At 33.5% G+C, this 18,211-nt stretch overlaps 1 protein-coding gene across 1 annotated transcript; it reads left to right on the top strand.

Annotated features, from left to right (window-relative positions):
- The first annotated feature begins 11,418 nt into the window (after positions 1-11,418).
- Positions 11,419-16,771, top strand: LOC122061363 (probable inactive purple acid phosphatase 27). Its single transcript, XM_042624602.1, has 12 exons — positions 11,419-11,948; positions 12,048-12,287; positions 12,376-12,502; positions 14,317-14,437; positions 14,585-14,717; positions 14,892-15,079; positions 15,221-15,407; positions 15,499-15,566; positions 15,654-15,750; positions 15,909-16,097; positions 16,288-16,368; positions 16,513-16,771. The coding sequence occupies exons 1-12, from the start codon at positions 11,508-11,510 to the stop codon at positions 16,579-16,581; spliced, it is 1,941 nt and encodes a 646-aa protein (XP_042480536.1). The 5' UTR covers positions 11,419-11,507; the 3' UTR covers positions 16,582-16,771.
- Positions 16,772-18,211: the final 1,440 nt, after the last annotated feature.

The raw sequence follows: 18,211 nt of genomic DNA, 5'->3' as shown, positions 1-18,211 counted from the left end.
AAAAAAAAAAAAAAAAAAACAAGCCCATTCATCCTCTCACTGTTTTTGGTAAGTAATTCTTAATAATAATTATCTCTCTCTCTCAACGTGTAGGATAAAAGGTAAGCAATTCTTAGAACAATTATGGAGATATTATAAAGGTAAATATAGAGAGAGATACACCAAAAAAAAAAAACCCCACTAAACGTGGAGGAGAAAAAGGAAGTAAAACTCTCTATAATTCTCTATAATTATTATTAGTAATAATAATAATAAATTCACTATAATAATAATAATTATTATTATTATTATTATTAAACTCACTATAATTCTCTCTCTCTCTCTCTCTCTCTCTCTCTCTCTCTCGCTAAAAGTGGAGGAGAAAGGGAGAGAGTGTGGAGAGAAATAGAGAAAATTATGGAGAATGGGGAGGGAATGAACAATTATGGAGATATTAAAAAGGTAAATATGGTGAGAGATATACTAAAAAAAAAAAAAACTCACTTATCTTCTCACCCCTCAAAATAGAAGATGATAAAAATTAATAATAAACTCTCTATAAATCCTTCACCCTCTCTCCCTAAACGTGGAGGAGAAAGGGGAGTAATAATTAATTATAATTATTAAGCATCAGGTTTCCAACAAAACCGTCGGTTTTTAGCCTCAGAATCTCTTACTCTTCTCCTATAAATATCGCTTTCCCTTTTTTCCTGGTATTTTTGGATTTCTTCTTCAGATTCTGGTTTTGTTCTTCATGGTGGAACAAGAGCTTTAATGCTTCTTCTTCCGTTTTTTCTTTCTTTCAGTGTTTTTGAAAAAGCTCTGAAAATCACAAAGAAATTGCTTTCTTACTTTCTTCTTTGATTATTGCGTACTTGCATGCTTTTTCTCTATTGTGTAGAAACTTGCATTTTCAGATTGATTCATAATTGAAGCATTTCTGGATCGAGATATTCACTTAGAAACTAGATTTTATTGCTTCTGGTTCATTTGCGGTAGAAATTTTAGTTGGATCGAACATTATGGTCTTAGTCTCTCAGGTTCTTCCCGTTCATGGAAGTAGATTAACTCTGAAGAAAGCCCTTGTTACTGATGTGACTATTTTTGTTTACAGTTCCAATTTACAAGTATTTATGTATTTTCATCTCTAATTTTTGTATTTTCTTGGATGTAGGGAGGAACTTCATGTTTCTTGTATCTGAAGATTTGGATAGAGGACTAACAAGATTTGATTTTTTCTTATTCTGAGATCCCCTGAATAATTGAGAAATGGACAAAGAATTATTATGTTAGTGGTAATATATATTTCTGGTATCTGGTTATTGACGTTTTTAATAGTTGCATTAATCAGATTTTTGAAACTCTTAGCATTCTCAAAGGTCATGAAGAAATATGATAAGGTTCTACATAATTGACAAAAATTTCACTCTTGTTTATGTCAAGTTTTCAATGCAATAAGTTTCTATAGTGATAAAACAAAATGAACCTCTAAACTTCCCCTGTAGACCTTCCCATTATGTAATTTGAAATCAAGAATTGTCTCATTTTCTTATTCATTGGTTAATTTTTATTTTTAGATTACTTTAAAATGGGAAGCAAGGGCTTACCTAAATTTGGTTGACAACTCCTATCTTGAAAGCTCCGATGGGGATAGTCCAAAATATTTAATTAGATATTGAGATCATATGACAATTTGTACTGCGTATTGGAGAATCTCCATTTGCGAAGAGATACTAGCAACTTTCGAGCATGCCTCTGGCTCAACTTGATGAAAATATCATTAGTTGGATTCTTGATATTTTTTAGTTTAGAATAAAAACACTAATTTTATATACCTTTTTGTACTTGAATGATCAGTTGGTATCTTCCCACAAGTGCTAGATGGAAAGAAGCACATCAGCTCATTCTCTTATCGTACATAAATAAATTGAAAGGTTTTTTTTTATATATAAAGTCTCCTCAATCTCTTTAGGCATTGACGCTGAGAAATCAAGCATTGCATATTTTAGACTTGAGAACTGGAGGAGAAATGCAGTGAATGAAGAATGAGGACATTAGTATTCAATTCCAAAATGGATTGTAACAATTTGGACTATAAAACCCAACTACGTTCTCTGGAAGCAAACATGTCTAAGACACATATTGGATTATGTCTTAGTGGCATCAACCAGTCTAAGAGATAGGCAGGTGAGTATGTGGGCACAAACCATTGAAAGCTGAAAGCAAGGGCCTAAACGTACAAAGTTAATGCAAGAACGTAAATTTATCGCAGTCTAAGAGAAAATCAGGAACCTTATTAAGTTCAAGTTCCTCCTTAGAAAGAAGTCTAGATCAACCTCTTCAACTCCTTCTATGGCAGCAAAATGTATCCAGTCCTCAACTTGTGTAGGACCCTTTGTCTTGGATCAAAGAATAGTTCGAATCTATATACTCTAGTGTCTACACGGAAATTCAGAACCGATCAACCATTCTATCGAACTCCTCTAGGCTCCAACCTTGCGGGAAGTTCTGGCCAAAGAATAAACCATGAATTATAGAATCCTGTAGATAGAACTCCCATCTAGATTCTCCTCTATTAATTAATAATTATTCAAATATTACAATCTCAAATTCACTCTCTCAATCTTACTCTACCCATTAAGATTGTTGGGAAATGCCATGTGATTTCATTTTTTTTTGTCACTCAATGTTGCTGCTGCAAAGGTTTCCTCTCAATTTCTCTTTGTTAGATCCCCACCAACACCCACACCACCTTCTCCATCTCTCTTTGTTGCCTCTGCTTTCACCTTCCGCTCCTACAAGCAAGGTTGGTATTATTATTGTCTCAGCTTTAATCCTTTAGGAGAAATATATGTTTTTAAATAATAAAACTAACACTTGAATGTAAAAACTCTAAAAAATTTGAATTTTATATCTAAATATTTAACCAAACGTGCATTTGCATGTGCAAGTTTACTAGTGTATATATATATATATATATATAGTAAAAGGACACGTGGCTGAGAGAGAGAGAAAGATGTATTTCTATCATATATGATATTCATTGAAGCAATTAATAATTTAAGATGACTATTAAATTTCAAATAATGATAGACAATTACAACATATTTTTAGACAATCAATGGTAAGAGAGAGGCCTCTCTTCAGTAAAATGTCTCTCTGTCTCTCTCTCTAAGAGATTTAGTTACAAGCTATCGAGGATGGGTTCTTTAGTTTAGGAACCTTGAATATGGATGAAAACAATCTTGGAGTCTCTGAAGAGGGAACGACATTGACACACTTTCTTTTTAAGCTCTTTCTATAGCCTTGGTTACAACCAGAGAAATCTGGAGTTCAGAAGCTTGTTAACGATAAAGAGTCCTAAGTTCCCAACAGCCACCGCTTAATTGGAGATTCAATTGAGCACGTAGGACTTACATTAGATGCTCTAATAATTTTTAATGGACAAACTTTTTCTACTGGATGCATGTGATTGCCTCTAGAACTGTCTGAAAAAAGAAATGGCTAAAAAGGGATTCCTTCAACATTGGATATCTGTAACAAAGTGACCCCAAATTTCCAAGTAAAAGAATCTATGAAAGAAAGAGTTGAGATTATCAAGAAAACCATTAATACCAAGAATTAATATGTTCTGCAAGTCTTTCAATCATGTTCAATTGATTTTTTATTGTTGTGATATGCTTTCTTACATGAAAGCATTACATTGTTGTTTTTATAAACTTTATAAGAAAATCATTTTTGATTACACAATGATGAAATTGGTGATATGTAATAATTATAATTAATGACCCTCATTTCTCCTCCATGTTTAGAGAGAGTGAGTGAGAGAAAGAGAATTATAGAGAGAAAATACCCCTTTCCTCCACGTTTAGATTTTGTAAGGAATGGAATGAGAGATTTTAGAAGTGTTTTTTTTTTTTATGGTATATCTCTCTCTCAATATTTACCTTTTCAATATTTTCATAATTATTTATAATTCTCTCTATGGAGAATCTCCCTCCATTGTGCTCCACGGTTTTTTCTCCAAAGTGGATGTGAGAGAGAGAGAGAGAGAGAGAGAGAGAGAGAGAGAGAGAGAGAGAGAGATTTAAGGAGGAATATTATATGTCTTTTTTTAAATCCTTTTTAGTATTCAATTAATTAATAATTATAATTAATTATTACTCTCTCTTTTCTCCTACACATTTAGAGAGAGAGAGTAAGAATTATTACTAATAAATAAAATAAGAAACGTATCAAAAAATTAATAAATACATGGGGGGAGAGCGATTCTATTTCCTAATGAAGGAGAGGGAAGCGTTTATTTACTAATAAATAGGATAAGAGAAAGATTAAGTGCAAATATTCTGAGATATTGTTGTAAGAGACAAAAAATTGAAAAATCCTGTGATATTGTAGTTGATTTTTTTGTCTTCTCTGTGGTATATATAAGGAAGAATTCCATACAGTAAAAACCTTTAAAGTAGATGAAAGATCATTGAAAGATACCGTTTTTATGCAATAAATCTCTCCATAATTTTGTACCTATTTTTTTTTATCCCTTTAATTTGTAATAATTTTAATCAATGACACTCATTTCTCCTCCATGTTTAGAGAGAGTGAGTGAGAGAAAGAGAATTATAGAGAGAAAATACCCCTTTCCTCCACGTTTAGATTTTGTAAGGGATGGAATGAAAGATTTTAGGAGTGGTTTTTTTTTTTATATTTTTTTTTATGGTATATCTATCTCTCTATATTTATCTTTTTAATATTTTCATAATTATTTATAATTCTCTCTATGGAGAATCTCCCTCCATTGTGCTCCACGTTTTTTTCTTTCAAAGAGGATGAGAGAGAGAGAGAGAGAGAGAGAGAGAGAGAGAGAGATAAGGAGGAATATTATATGCCTTTTTTTAATCCTTTTTAGTATTTAATTAATTAATAATTATAATTAATTATTACTTTCTCCTTTCTCCTCCACGTTTAGAGAGAGAGAGAGAGAGAGTAAGAATTATATAGTTTATTATTATTTGTTTTATCTTCCATTTTGAGGGGTGAGAGGATGAGTGGGTTTAGGGTTTATAATTATATGCCTTTTTAATACTCCACTCTCCCCCTTTCTCCTCCACGTTTAGAGAGGGAGAGAGTGAGAATTATAGAGTTTATTATTATTATTTGGTTTATCTTCCATTTTTAGGGGTGAGAGGATGAGTGGGTTTAGGGTTTATAATTATATGCCTTTTTAATACTTAATAATTATAATTATATGCCTTTTTAATACTCCACTCTCCCCCTTTCTCCTCTACGTTTAGAGAGAGAGAGAGAGAGAGAGAGAGAAAGAATTGTAGAGAGTTTATTATGATATTTGTTTCATATTCCATTTTGAGGGGTTTTTGGTCATTTGGGGATTTTTCTCTGGTGTTTTTTGGTCATTTGGGAATTTTTTTGGTAGATTTAAATGGTTTTTTTGTCATTTTGAAAAAGTATACCAAAGACAGGGAGTACGTACTTTTATATAGTAGTATGATATATATATATATATATATATTTTCCTTTATTTTGTTCAGTTTTCACTTTATTTTCTTTTGTTGTCTTTAATTTTCTTTCTTCTATTCTTCACCAATTGCTTTAAAGTGTTCTTGCTGGCCACCGGTAGTGGTTTTTTTCACTCTCCCTACTTGATTCAACTCTATTTCTCATTTATCAGGTTTGATCCCATTGTTCTTCCTCCTTAATCCCTCCACTATTATTCTTCTTCTTTGCTTATTACATCCTTTCTCTTTTCTTTATTCTATTTTTTCTCCTGTTATTCTGGTTATTATCCCCCTTTTCCCCTGCTACAGCCGTACCTATGGATTGGATAGGAATTGATAGAACTGGTTTACCACCAGACCTAGTTTCAGTCCTTGCATGATATTATCTTGCTTGTTGTTCTTTAAGCTTGAAGAATTGATTCAGTAGCTCCAAGAGTTGGGAAACCTTTACCTTAAATTTTGTTTGGATTGTTTACAAGAGAGATAACTCACCTGAAACCATTTCAGGTCCTAGTGCAGGTTTGGGAACTCATTTAAGGAGGAAGAAGAAGATACATACTTTTTATATTTGCAAGTAAGTTTAGTCTCTTATAAAATTACATAAAAGCCTTCTCTTCTGAATTTTGTTCTTACTCAGCTCCTTCTTTATGAAATCCCAGTTTGGTCCTTTCTCTGTTAATTTAATATCTATTCTATCCTATGGTCTTTTTGCGCTACCCAATAAGGCAATGGCTGTTACAAAAATAAATAAATAAATAAATAAGGCAATGACTCCCCAAATAAATGTTGAGAGACCCCACAACATTTATACTTTATCATTGGACCAAAGCATCCTTTTTAAATATTTACAAACTGTCACCACTTTAATTTGAGTTATTGTCACCGGTGGACCCATAGAGATTCAAATTTAAGGGTTTAAGAACCCAAAATTGCATTACTCTCCCTTATATTTTCGGTTTATGTTTTATGGGAAGTAGAGCTACAAGGTAATTTTATCAAGTCAATCCTATATGCCTATTTGTTCTGTATTTTATTTTCTTATGGTAAGTAGATCTATGCAATTGTCCCTTTTATTAATAATTTTTGAAAGATTGGATTTATAAAAATTAAGACTCGTTTCACTCAGATCCTAAAAAATATAGCCATGTACTCATGTTTCCCAATTGCCTATGGGGATTTGCTAAGATAAGGGACTCATGGGGCCGGCAAGGGTGTTCGTTGGGCTATACTTATTACTGGCTACCAAACTACTATTATTTGTAAAGAATGTGGAGGATAAGAGGGTTGAACCAACAACCTTACCTTGGACTTATGCTAGAACCTAACTGCATAGCATCCTCCCACTGAGCTAAAAAGCTCATCCCCACACTTGTGATATTGCGGTATATGGTTGTCTAAAAGATCAAATGGGCAGCAAATGTGGCTAGTTAATTAGGCTATGAGAGTAATACACTGTTGCTGTTGATCATAGTCAAAATGAATACTGCAGTATCCATTGATGTACATCAAGAAAATGAATGTGGTTTCCATTAGATTTTAATTGAAAATACAACATTTCAAATTTATTTACAACAAGACAATGAATGTATCACCTCTCTCTCCTATAGAAAAGCACACATAAGCCCAATAGTCTTAGAGTGGAAAAAGAAGAAAAGGAAAGAAGAAGGCCTCTTCGTCACATGTTACATCAGTGCTGGTCAATGAGGGAACACATAAGGTATCAACAGGGGATGGGTATTTTGTATCACATGCAGGCCTTTTCTTTACTCATCTATGTTTCAACATAGGGGCCACGCAATCAAGTAACTTTCTTTTTTGGAAAAGAAAAATCTAACCCAACCCCTTAGTTATATTGAGTTGTGCCACTCTCTAGGTTAAGATAAATCCATCAAGTGCGCATCAGTACTATGGCATATCAAGTGTTTTATATTTTGATAAACGCATGTCAAGTGTTTGGTTGTTTTTTAGATTCAAAATTCAGGTAAGAAATGACAAATATAAAATCAACATTTCTATTAGTAAATTTTGTGAAAATATCGATCAATCCGTAAACGAGGATGAATTATAGTAATTTGTTCCAACTCGAGACATATACAGAGACAAGGGTAATCTTGACCTTGTTTAGAAGCCCAACTATGTTTTATTTAAGAAACGCTTCTTTTTTTTTTTTTTTTAAATAAAAAATGAAACGCATGTTAAGTGCTATATATTCTAGTAAGTGACTTCTCAAATTCTACCAAGAAAATAAGAGACATTTCAAATCTGAGATCTTATTTCAACATACGGCCCATCAATTATTATTTTTCAATGATTGAAATTTATCTCCACAACCGTTGAATATTCAGTTAATTTTATATCTCTAAATGAAAAAAAAAAAATTTTGATTTTTTTTTAAATTTGATACAGTAAAGAGACGGTGAACAAAATTTAAGTAACAATTAAATTACTACATATATGGTAGATAGTAGGATCAATTTAACAGGTGCTTTGCATTGACCTATGAAATTATAGTCTTCTACCATTGATAGATTATGCCTTTTTTTTTTTTTTTTTTTTTAGGTAAATAAAACTTAGATTACTTGACATTTTGAAAAAAATTACGGTTAAAGTATTCAATGTTTCATATATTATATTTGAGGTATCTAAACAAGGATAGAATTCCAAAAAAATAAAAATTATGGGCATATAGAATTCCCTCCAACTCCCATATATAATTTTGGATGTTGGAAGGAATATTATGGGAAACTTGTTAAATAGGGAGTATTTAAGACATTTTATAACGGTGCTATCGTTATTGGGCGGCGACGTCTATTTGGGTTTTAAGCGGGGATTGTGGGATCTACTTTACTCTTTTTCAAATTTACTCTTGTGTACTCTCCGCAACTCCCACCCCAAGAGAGAGAGAGAGAGAGAGAGAGAGAGAGAGAGAGAGAGAGAGAGAGAGAGAGAGAGATCTTGCTCTTCTCAATTCAGCCGACGTGACATTGGGTTCAATTTTGAATAACTTCCTTATTCAAAATAAGGAAGAACTATCGAAGCTACACTGACTATCAAAGGATGTCAATTTAGAACAGAAAATAAGACCGGCCATTTAAAACTAAATCATAACAAACCAAACTAAATACGTTCGGTATTGGTTTTAAAAGTTGGGATATTATATTTTGGGTTTGGTTGGGTCCAATTTAATGGCTAAACCATTGAGTCAAACTTAATACCTATTTTCGAACCGAATGGGGAACTGAGTAAAATTATATTCTATTTTACTATTTCAATCGGATGACAAATTCTGTTCCTTTTTAATGCTCAATTAAAATGTATGGTGGATTATCCTAATAAGAAATCAAAACTGTAACTGAATTGAACCGAATCAGTTCAATTTTGATTTTAAAATGTGTACCTATTCTTGCTTCAGTTGATTTTGATTTTTTGCATTCTATATCTTGAACCGAAATCAAACCGATTGACACCCTTATAGTCCCTATATTACTATTTATTCCTCATGTGTCCCCTGTGTACCACGGTCTAAGAGATCACGAAACCCTTCCCCTTTATTTATTTAATTTTTAGAATATGAAAAGAAGTTTTATCTGATTTAGATTGAAGATATTAATTTGAAGAATCCAAAATGGATTGATCCGCTTGAATTGACAATCTCAATAGGGGAATATATACAATCATTGACATCTATCTATCCTAATTTCTATGTATATGGAAGATACAGTGTTGAGAATTTACATTAATGGAATGTTGGTGGAGAGATAAGGATGATGTGGAAAGATAAGGGCGGTAAGAGAAGGAGTTGGGTTGGGGATGCATAGTAAGGAGAAGTGATCTGATTCAAATTGAATGAGCTAAAATAGCAAGGGGGCATGCCTAAAATGACCATAAGATTAAGAGTATTGAGGAAAAACATGCATAGTTTTGATCCTGTCCAAAGTATTACCTTAAATAGAGCTGATTGAAATATAATGATCCATGTAACTATCCCTATTTGGCTGAGATTGTTTGGAATTGCTGTTTTTGTGTTATTTTCGTTTTAGTTTCATTTTTCTATTTTGCCTTTCCATAAATGCACTTACCCGACCCATTAAGTTGAGGTAAAACTAAGTTTGTTGTATGAAAAATTTATAATTAAATTCTCACATTAACTACCCCGCCACCCAAGTGAAAGAGATTTGATCCCTAGGCTTGGCAACAATCAGCTCCACTGCTCGCATCTTCAAACCAAAGAATTAAAATGTATTGGGATCGATATCAGTCATGTCCATAGTTACTAAATTCGTGTATAATGCATCGATTTTTGTCATATCCGAACGTTTTAATCAAAAAGTCATAATTTGGCATATCAATTCAAAAAAATCTGTATTATGCGTGCATTTCATAGGTACCTGCATTATACGTATTTTACGTTTTATATTTATTAATAAGTTTATTTTGGGTAAAAAATAATAAAATAAAAAAACTCAACCCCAAAAGTCAAAATGACACTTCTCCCTTTTTGTAGGTTTCTTGATTTTGAGAAAAAATGTGGATAACATGTGTCTCCCTTTCTTAATTTATTAATTCCAACCCCTCTTTCTATATTGCCGCTTCCTCTCTTTTTTATTACCTATAACATCTATTTAACTTTATTTCAAGCTTATCCTAGATCCATTAATCAAGAACCTTATGTGTCCACCCTGTTTTTCCTATCCATTAGCTTATTAAGTCTACTTAATTATAATTTTACCACACAATTTAAAATCTTACTTTAATTACGAATCTACTGTTGGTTATTACGATTGAACTATCAAATATCTTTATTGGACCTATATGCGATCTGATTCTGATTTTAGAATCCGAATCCGCATCAGTAGGGATTGCTATGGATTTTCTTGTTTGATAAGATAATATCAATGATGATATTTTAATTTGTAAAATGATTACCTACATGCTATTATTATTATTTGAACAAATATATGCTATTAATTATTTTCTAAGATAGAAAGTGGTTGATGGATCACGTCTCAACATTGACCATGATAGACATGATTAAACTTAATTAATATTAAATGTAAAAAAAAAAAAAAAAAAAAAAAAAAGATCCCCAATTGAAAAACTAGATTGGATTTAGGTGTTCATGAGAATATGAAATCTTTTAATTTAGTTATAAACAATTAGTTTTAGTTCATTCTTAATACCAAAATAAACCCGAATTTTTTGCATAGCAATTTTATTAAACATGTACCGTATCATTGCAATACGAGTATTATTGAGCTAAATTTCTGAAAAAGTATTATTTCCATATGGCCCGTTTAATTGCTATATATATCCATTTCCGAACTTACTAACTATGGTCATGTCTAATACTGATATCAATAATTTAAACCATTTTTCCCTCAGTACATATCAATACACCGCATCACTATTGGTATCGTAGATACCGCCAATACGATACAGATACCAATATTGATAGAGTCTAAATTGTCTGCAGTGAACAGTGAGGTGTAATAAGTATCCAATGGCTGAGAGAATCCGACCATACACTCCAGCCATTAGATGCTTACTGCACCTCACCGCATCACTACAGAAGATTTTGACGCATATTAGCACCTTGAAGTCACATGGATTCACTTTAAAATGGGCTTTCCAAGCTTGGACTGCCCAAGAGACCTTCCATTTGGTGTCTCACATACTTAGGCCCAGAGCACAGCCTAGATGAAGCCCAATGAGGCCCAGTATCATACATGCCTTTTAATCCTTCGGTTGACCGTTGGCTACGCCTATTTCGCCGATACACCCCTTACTTTCATATCTTTAAAAGGACTCTAAATCGATTTTTTCTTCATTTTCATATTTTTTTTTTTTTTTTTTTTGATAATAAGGACTCTAAATCAGGACATTACAGAAGAGACTAATAATCCTAATCCGACTAAAATTTAAAAAAAGCTTGAATTAGGAGATTAATTGTTCTCTGCAACTTATAAAAGAGAACCCTTTGAACCCATTTGTTTCAGTCAATTCATCTTTGCAATCATGAAGTTTCTATTCCTTCTTTTTCTTTCTCTTTCTCTTTCTCTTTTCTTCTTTGTTGGGTTATCATCATCATCATCATCAGCTACCTCTGTTCAATTCATCAACTCCACATCCAAACTCCATGGACACAATATATCAGATTTCAAGGTATTGAATAGAAAAAGATTGTTGGAGTGTTCAGATCAGAATCAGAATCAGAATCATCAAAACATTCAAATCAGTGTAACCTCAAAATCTGGATCTGGGTTACTTGTGAATGATGATTATGTGAAAGTTACAGTTACTGGGGTTTCAAATCCTTCAGGAAAAGATTGGATTGCCATGATTACACCTTCTCATCCTGATAATAAAGCAGTGAAATCTTGTCCTGATATTGGAAGCAACTATTTTTTGAATGGTGATACAAGCGATCTTCCTCTTCTTTGCCATTATCCTGTCAAGGTTTGTAATCTTATTAATTAATTTCAAAAGGGTATCTATATAATAGAAAAAAAATGAATTAATTGTTTTTGTTTTTTTTTTTCTGAAATTGGGTTGCAGGGACAGTACATGAGTCAAGATCCAAACTATTTGAATTGCAAGAAGGGAGGAAGGAATAGTAGTTGCAGTGGGACATTGAGTTTCCATGTTGTGAACTTTAGAACTGATATGGAGTTTGTGTTATTTAGTGGAGGATTACAAAACCCTTGCTTCATTAAACGGTCTGGTCCTATTGGGTTTGCTAATCCCAGGGCTCCTTTGTTTGGTCATCTTTCCAGTGTAGATTCCACTGGAAAATCGGTAATTTTTTTTTTTAATCTTAAAAGTTATTTTATTTTATTGGGTTTGTTAATGAGAGGTTGATGGATAGATATGTTTTGGTTGGCAGATGAGATTGACATGGGTTAGTGGAGATAAAACACCTCAACAAGTTAAGTATGGAGATGGAAAATCCCACACATCACTAATTGCCACAGCACAAGTTTCTACTTTTCCCCAAAAAGATATGTGCAATGGTGAGTTCTAATATTCTCTCTCTCTCTCTCTCTCTCTTCATACAAATACGAATAATAGTTGATCAGGGTTTTTCATATGATTCGTCTTTTTTGAAACATGATGAGTTGAGCAAGTTAAACTTGGTCATGTCGAGTCATATTCTTTTTTTAATATCTTTGTTCTTCTTTTTCTTCAAGTGAAAAAGGATCAAAAGGCTATAATTGCTTCATAGATGAGAAGGAAAAAATGAACATATTGAAAACAACAAACAAAAATTTTCAGATTTTGTTTAAATGCAAATAAATTTATAATTCATAAATTAAAAAAAAATCAAATTAATAATAATTTGGATTAATTCTGATTTGGTCTAATTATTTCTTAAATTTAGATGAGTCTTTATATATATAAATATATAAATATATATATATATATATAACCGTGATCAGGTTCTATGTTTTTTTATTAAAAAAAATTCGAATGACTTATATGATTCAAAATCTGGTTTTCTAATTATAAAAGTTTTTTTTTATATGAAAAATGTTTCATAAATTTGTAGATAAATAGAGTTTGTCATGCTTCTTGGGTTGTGGGGACTCTGCTTTATTTTGGACTCCGCGTGGAGCCTAGTGTGACCACCGGCTGTGTCCTTATTTAAGAAGGTCGGATGGGGTTTAAAGCTTTAGGCAACAACCCACGTCTCATGGCTTGACTCTTTAAATAGGGGATGGGACCTACGTCTAGATGGGTCCAGGTTGGCACTAAAGAAAAAGCAATGGTGGAAGGATCACTTTATCCTCAGTGCTACTAGCACTAAACAATGAGAGTTTAAGATCTTTGGATGATGTAAGGAGTCGATTATTTTCTCTTAGTTGGGCAAAAATTTTTCTTCACCAGCTAAGAGAGGAAAATCCCCTTCATCATTGATGATGTAATCACAAACTCTCACCCATTATTTTTTGTGATCGAAAGAATTTTCTTGCCTTCACAATTCGATGGTATCTATGCCAATTCTTTTTTCACTATGGAGGACGAAAAACTTTCTTCTTTTATTTTATTATCATTTTTTCCCTTACAAAAACTTTTGATTTGATGAATCCCAATCAAATGTTGGAGCCCTCTATATCACTATATGCCTGACCCTGGGATCACTCAACATTTTTCCAGCAAAGAATTATCATGATCTAATAAGTTTTGGGGGGATGTTGCAGGTCACATAGGTTGGTCACATCTCCCCATCAACTTGTCATATGACAATGAGGGTGGGTCTAAGTGATAAGACCACTAAAGCATATTCCCCTAGTGCATCATGTATGCAGCAATAAAGACTTCTAATTTGGAGAACTTTTAAACTCACATTTTTACCACTTCCCATGTTTTTGTTTTGGAGTGAAGTTAGAACTCTTTTAGGGGTGTGGGGTCCCTATCACATAGCCCATCTTCATTTTTCCATGTGTACCATGTTGAATGGTAGTTAGTAATGGTGATGAAATATCACCAACACTAGTTATGTTTAGTTTTCTCCTATGATATCAGTGAAAGCCAAACCAAACCCACAGTACTGTCTTCATAACTATTAAAAAGGACATGTGATGAAATAATGAAGTATTACACAGCTGGGAAGTGTCATGCTTAAAGAACTATTTTGCAGAGTGTCTACCTCTTATATCCCAAAATTCCTTCATAAGTTAATCCAATAAAATAAATAAATACTTGTAATCGTGGTTTGAAGTATCTCCGATATGATGATCAATATCAATACTTTAATTAAAAAAAATCACAAAGACATCAATTTTTCCAAGAAGTAATATGTTTGATTGTTCTTAAAACTTGGTAGGTGATACTGGTGGATCTGAATGCCCAGCCTCTGATTTTGGTTGGCATCACCCTGGCTACATTCACTCTGCTGTGATGATTGGTCTCAAACCTTCAACCACTTATTTTTATAGCTATGGAAGGTATCCCCTTCTCACCTTTTACCACATATATTTACAAGAATAAGAGTCTTTTTTTCACTGTGACTATAATGCTGCCTTATATCAATATCAATTATTAGAGCTGACAGTACTTGATAATCTCATATAGCTGAAACTCATTATATGCAGTGGTTCAGCTGGTTGGAGCAACCAAACCAAATTTCATACTCCCCCAGCTGGAGGTTCACATAAGCTCAAATTCGTAGCGTATGGAGACATGGGAAAGGCCCCCCTTGATCTATCAACTGAGCACTACATTCAGGTGGTAACCTCAAACACATTAATTTAGAGCATAGGGGTCATATCAATCTATAGATCATAATAGTAAAAGACTAACTCATGTATTCATCTTTGTAAGAAAAATGTCTAACAAAGAACCAAAATCACTGGAAAGATGAGATATTGAACTCAAATTGTTGTTCTGTGAAATATACAGCCAGGTTCAATATCAGTAATTAAAGCTATATCTAAGGAAGTTGAGAAAGGCAAAGTTGACTCAATCTTCCACATTGGAGATATTAGCTATGCCACTGGCTTCTTAGTAGAATGGGATTACTTTCTTCAACAAATCTCACCTGTGGCATCTCATGTTCCCTACATGACTGCAATTGGAAACCATGAGAGGTATTTTCAATTGTCGTGATCTCATCTGTTGACATTTTCGCGTTCCTCATTTATCGAATTCATGCTAATCTGCGGTCTATGTTAACATTTAATTTAGATTAAAATCTGTGATATGATGCCTTTCTGTATGAAATTTTGCAGAGATTACCCAGACTCTGGATCAGTTTATGGCCTCTGGGACTCTGGTGGTGAATCTGGAGTTCCTTATGAGACTTATTTTCAAATGCCCACAGCCACAAAGGACAAGCCATGGTACTCTATAGAGCAAGGGCCTGTTCATTTCACTGTAATTTCAACTGAGCATAACTTCAGCCTTGGTTCTGAGCAAGTAAGAATAAGCTTTCTTATTGATCACTTCTCCTATTAATACTAAAATCATTTCTCTTGATCATATGATAAAAACATCAAAACTGTTACAGTCTGAATGGATCAAAAAGGACTTGTCTTCAGTTGATCGATCAAGAACACCTTGGGTAATTTTTCAAGGGTAAGTATGATCAGATTTCATAATCTTCTATTCGGATCAGTCTTTTTCGTTTAAGAGGCTAATAAGAACTCCTTTGGTTGATTGCAGACATAGACCCATGTATACATCTGCACCTCCATTCTTTCCACCAAATGTTGACCCAACATTCACTGCAAGCGTGGAGCCTTTACTAGTACAACACAAGGTAAACAAGTAATCTTGAGAGAGAGAGAGAGAGAGAGAGAGAGGGGGGGGGGGGGAGTTGACACTATGATGCATTAAGATTTATGAGAAAAAGCAAAGCTCAGAGTGGATTTCAGCTTTTTTAGAGGATGATAATAATACTCTGTGATGATGAATTAGGTTGATCTAGTTCTTGCTGGCCATGTCCATAACTATGAAAGAACTTGTTCCCTTCAAGATGGTATCTGCAAAGCCAGGCCTTGGAAAGACAGAAGGGGTATTGACACATATGACCACAACAACTATAAGGCTCCAGTTCATGCTATCATTGGAATGGCAGGATTCAAATTGGATGGTTTCAATGATACTGTAAGTAGATGGTTCATCTCCTGTGTCTTTCGACTTCTGTTTTAACTCGAAAGTGTTTATTTGGATTCTACAAGAAGAACCATCTACTCATTTATATTTCATCTAGTACATTCATCTATCCTGTACTGGAATAAAATGGATACATAATTAAGGACCATCAATATTGTTTTCTGTCTGGAATTATGGACAGGTTGATAGCTGGAGTATGGTTAGGATTTCTGAATTTGGATACACTAGATTCCGCGCAACAAGGAAAGAGATAAGGGTAAAGGTTAGTAGTTTCTGTAATGTCTCTGCACGTATAATGAACCAAATCTCTCAATAACTCCCCTCCCCCACCCACCCAACCTATTGACCTAACCTTTGTCATTCTAACATTTTCTGATTCTCATTTTCCCCATTTTGTGATCTGCAGCTTATGAATGCGAATACGAATAAGGTCGAGGATGCTTTCAGAATCATAAAAAAAAAGATCAAGAAGTAGAAAAGAGACTTAGAGAGCTAGATATGAGAAAGTGGACAGAAAAAACAGTTTTTAGGAAGATGCTTCTAAGTTGAGAAGTGATATAACTATGGGTACATGTACAGATTTTGTAAGGAAAAGTTTCAGTTATAGTATTGTAACATTGCTAACTTTTATTGTTTTTATACAATCTGTGGATCTTTTCTTTGCATTCTGAGAAACATGTACAAAGCAGTCACTGCATTACAATCTTAGATTCTGATTCTCTGTTCTCAATCTGAGATTTCTTGTTAATACTTTACTAAGCATTACCCAAAACCAATAATTTTTCAAATACTTGTCTTGGAAATCCACCTTCATGATCCATAGATTTGTCCATTTATATGGAATATCTTGTTATAGCAAACACCAACAAATATGAAATTAAACAAACATAGATCCGCACAACGCAGAGGAATTTAACGAGATTCACACATTGAGCAGTGGCAAGGAAACTTACTCTAAAACCCTAGCTCGAAAAAACCCCCAAATTACAACTGCTTGCTCAACAAAGCAATAGTATATTATGTACTCCTCCAAGTTGCGGGTCGATTTGTCTCATATCTCAGAAAAAATCCCATTCGGATCGCCATCGAAATATATCAAAGCGGATCATTCTTCAAAACCGATCAAAAATTCGAGACAAACTTAACATATCTAATTGTTGAGTGACCCTTTGAACTGAATAAATTTTCCTGTAGCTTTCCTAAGCACCCTAAGCAGAAAGTCCTAGGTTTGACCCCTACTGCTGGGGCTTTATTAGTGTTTTTCACAGTTAATGTAACCAAACCCAGATCAAGTAACCTTTATAGATTCTAATCCAACAGTTCCTCCTGAGAACCTTGCCAAGGTACCATTCCAATCTGATGCTGTCACAGACCCATGGAAAGCAATCTTAAAATTTAAAGCTTTTCTTTATTCCAGAAATAGATGAATCGATGCACCCATGACCCAACATCTATAAGATTTCCAGTAACAAAAATTATAAGCAACTTTAAAATGGTCACCTTGACATTCTTTATGATGATTGAAATTCTGGACTGTACCTGAAAGATTATTAGCAATTTAGGGATGTCAATTCCAAACTCACTCTAGTAGGCCTGATCGATTCCGACACGTTTATTGTTCGACTTGGATCGGCCTGATTGTAGTATATGGTGCAAAGGATAAGCCCATTTACAAGCCCAACTCGGATTGACATGTTTAGCCCGACCATTTATATAGGTATTTTGATGTTTTTTGAGATAGAATAGGGTATATATTGATATTTTTAATAATTATTGACTGTAATTAACTGCAATATATTTTCAAAATTTTTGATGATTTAACAAAATAAATTAAAGTATCTAAAATCGAAGAAAAGTAAAGACCGTTTAAGGCCTTATTAGTACATTACTCCCATTTATGGCCCAATTATAACCCAATTAGTCTGATTAGGATAAGCCCGATATCCGATCGAGCCCGACATGACACTGACCAAGACCTATATGACACCGACAGAGACCGGCTCATTCGTTAAATAGGTAGGTTATGGTCTGAGGATATAGGCCCGACCTACACTGGCCGAAGATGATTGACACCCCTAATTAGCATTATGGGTTTTCGATTTAAG

This window comes from Macadamia integrifolia, chromosome 14 (genome assembly GCF_013358625.1).
Source record: "Macadamia integrifolia cultivar HAES 741 chromosome 14, SCU_Mint_v3, whole genome shotgun sequence".
NCBI lineage: Eukaryota > Viridiplantae > Streptophyta > Magnoliopsida > Proteales > Proteaceae > Macadamia > Macadamia integrifolia.
Note: the sequence above shows the minus strand (reverse complement) of the source record. Positions and strands in the feature narration are given on the sequence as shown.

Coding starts and splice junctions, on each gene's coding strand:
- LOC122061363 (XM_042624602.1), top strand. CDS start 11,508: ATGAAGTTTCTATTCCTTCTTTTTCTTTCTCTTTCTCTTTCTCTTTTC. Junction 15,080..15,220: donor GCAATTGGAAACCATGAGAG/GTATTTTCAATT, acceptor GAAATTTTGCAG/AGATTACCCAGACTCTGGAT. Junction 16,098..16,287: donor TGGATGGTTTCAATGATACT/GTAAGTAGATGG, acceptor AATTATGGACAG/GTTGATAGCTGGAGTATGGT.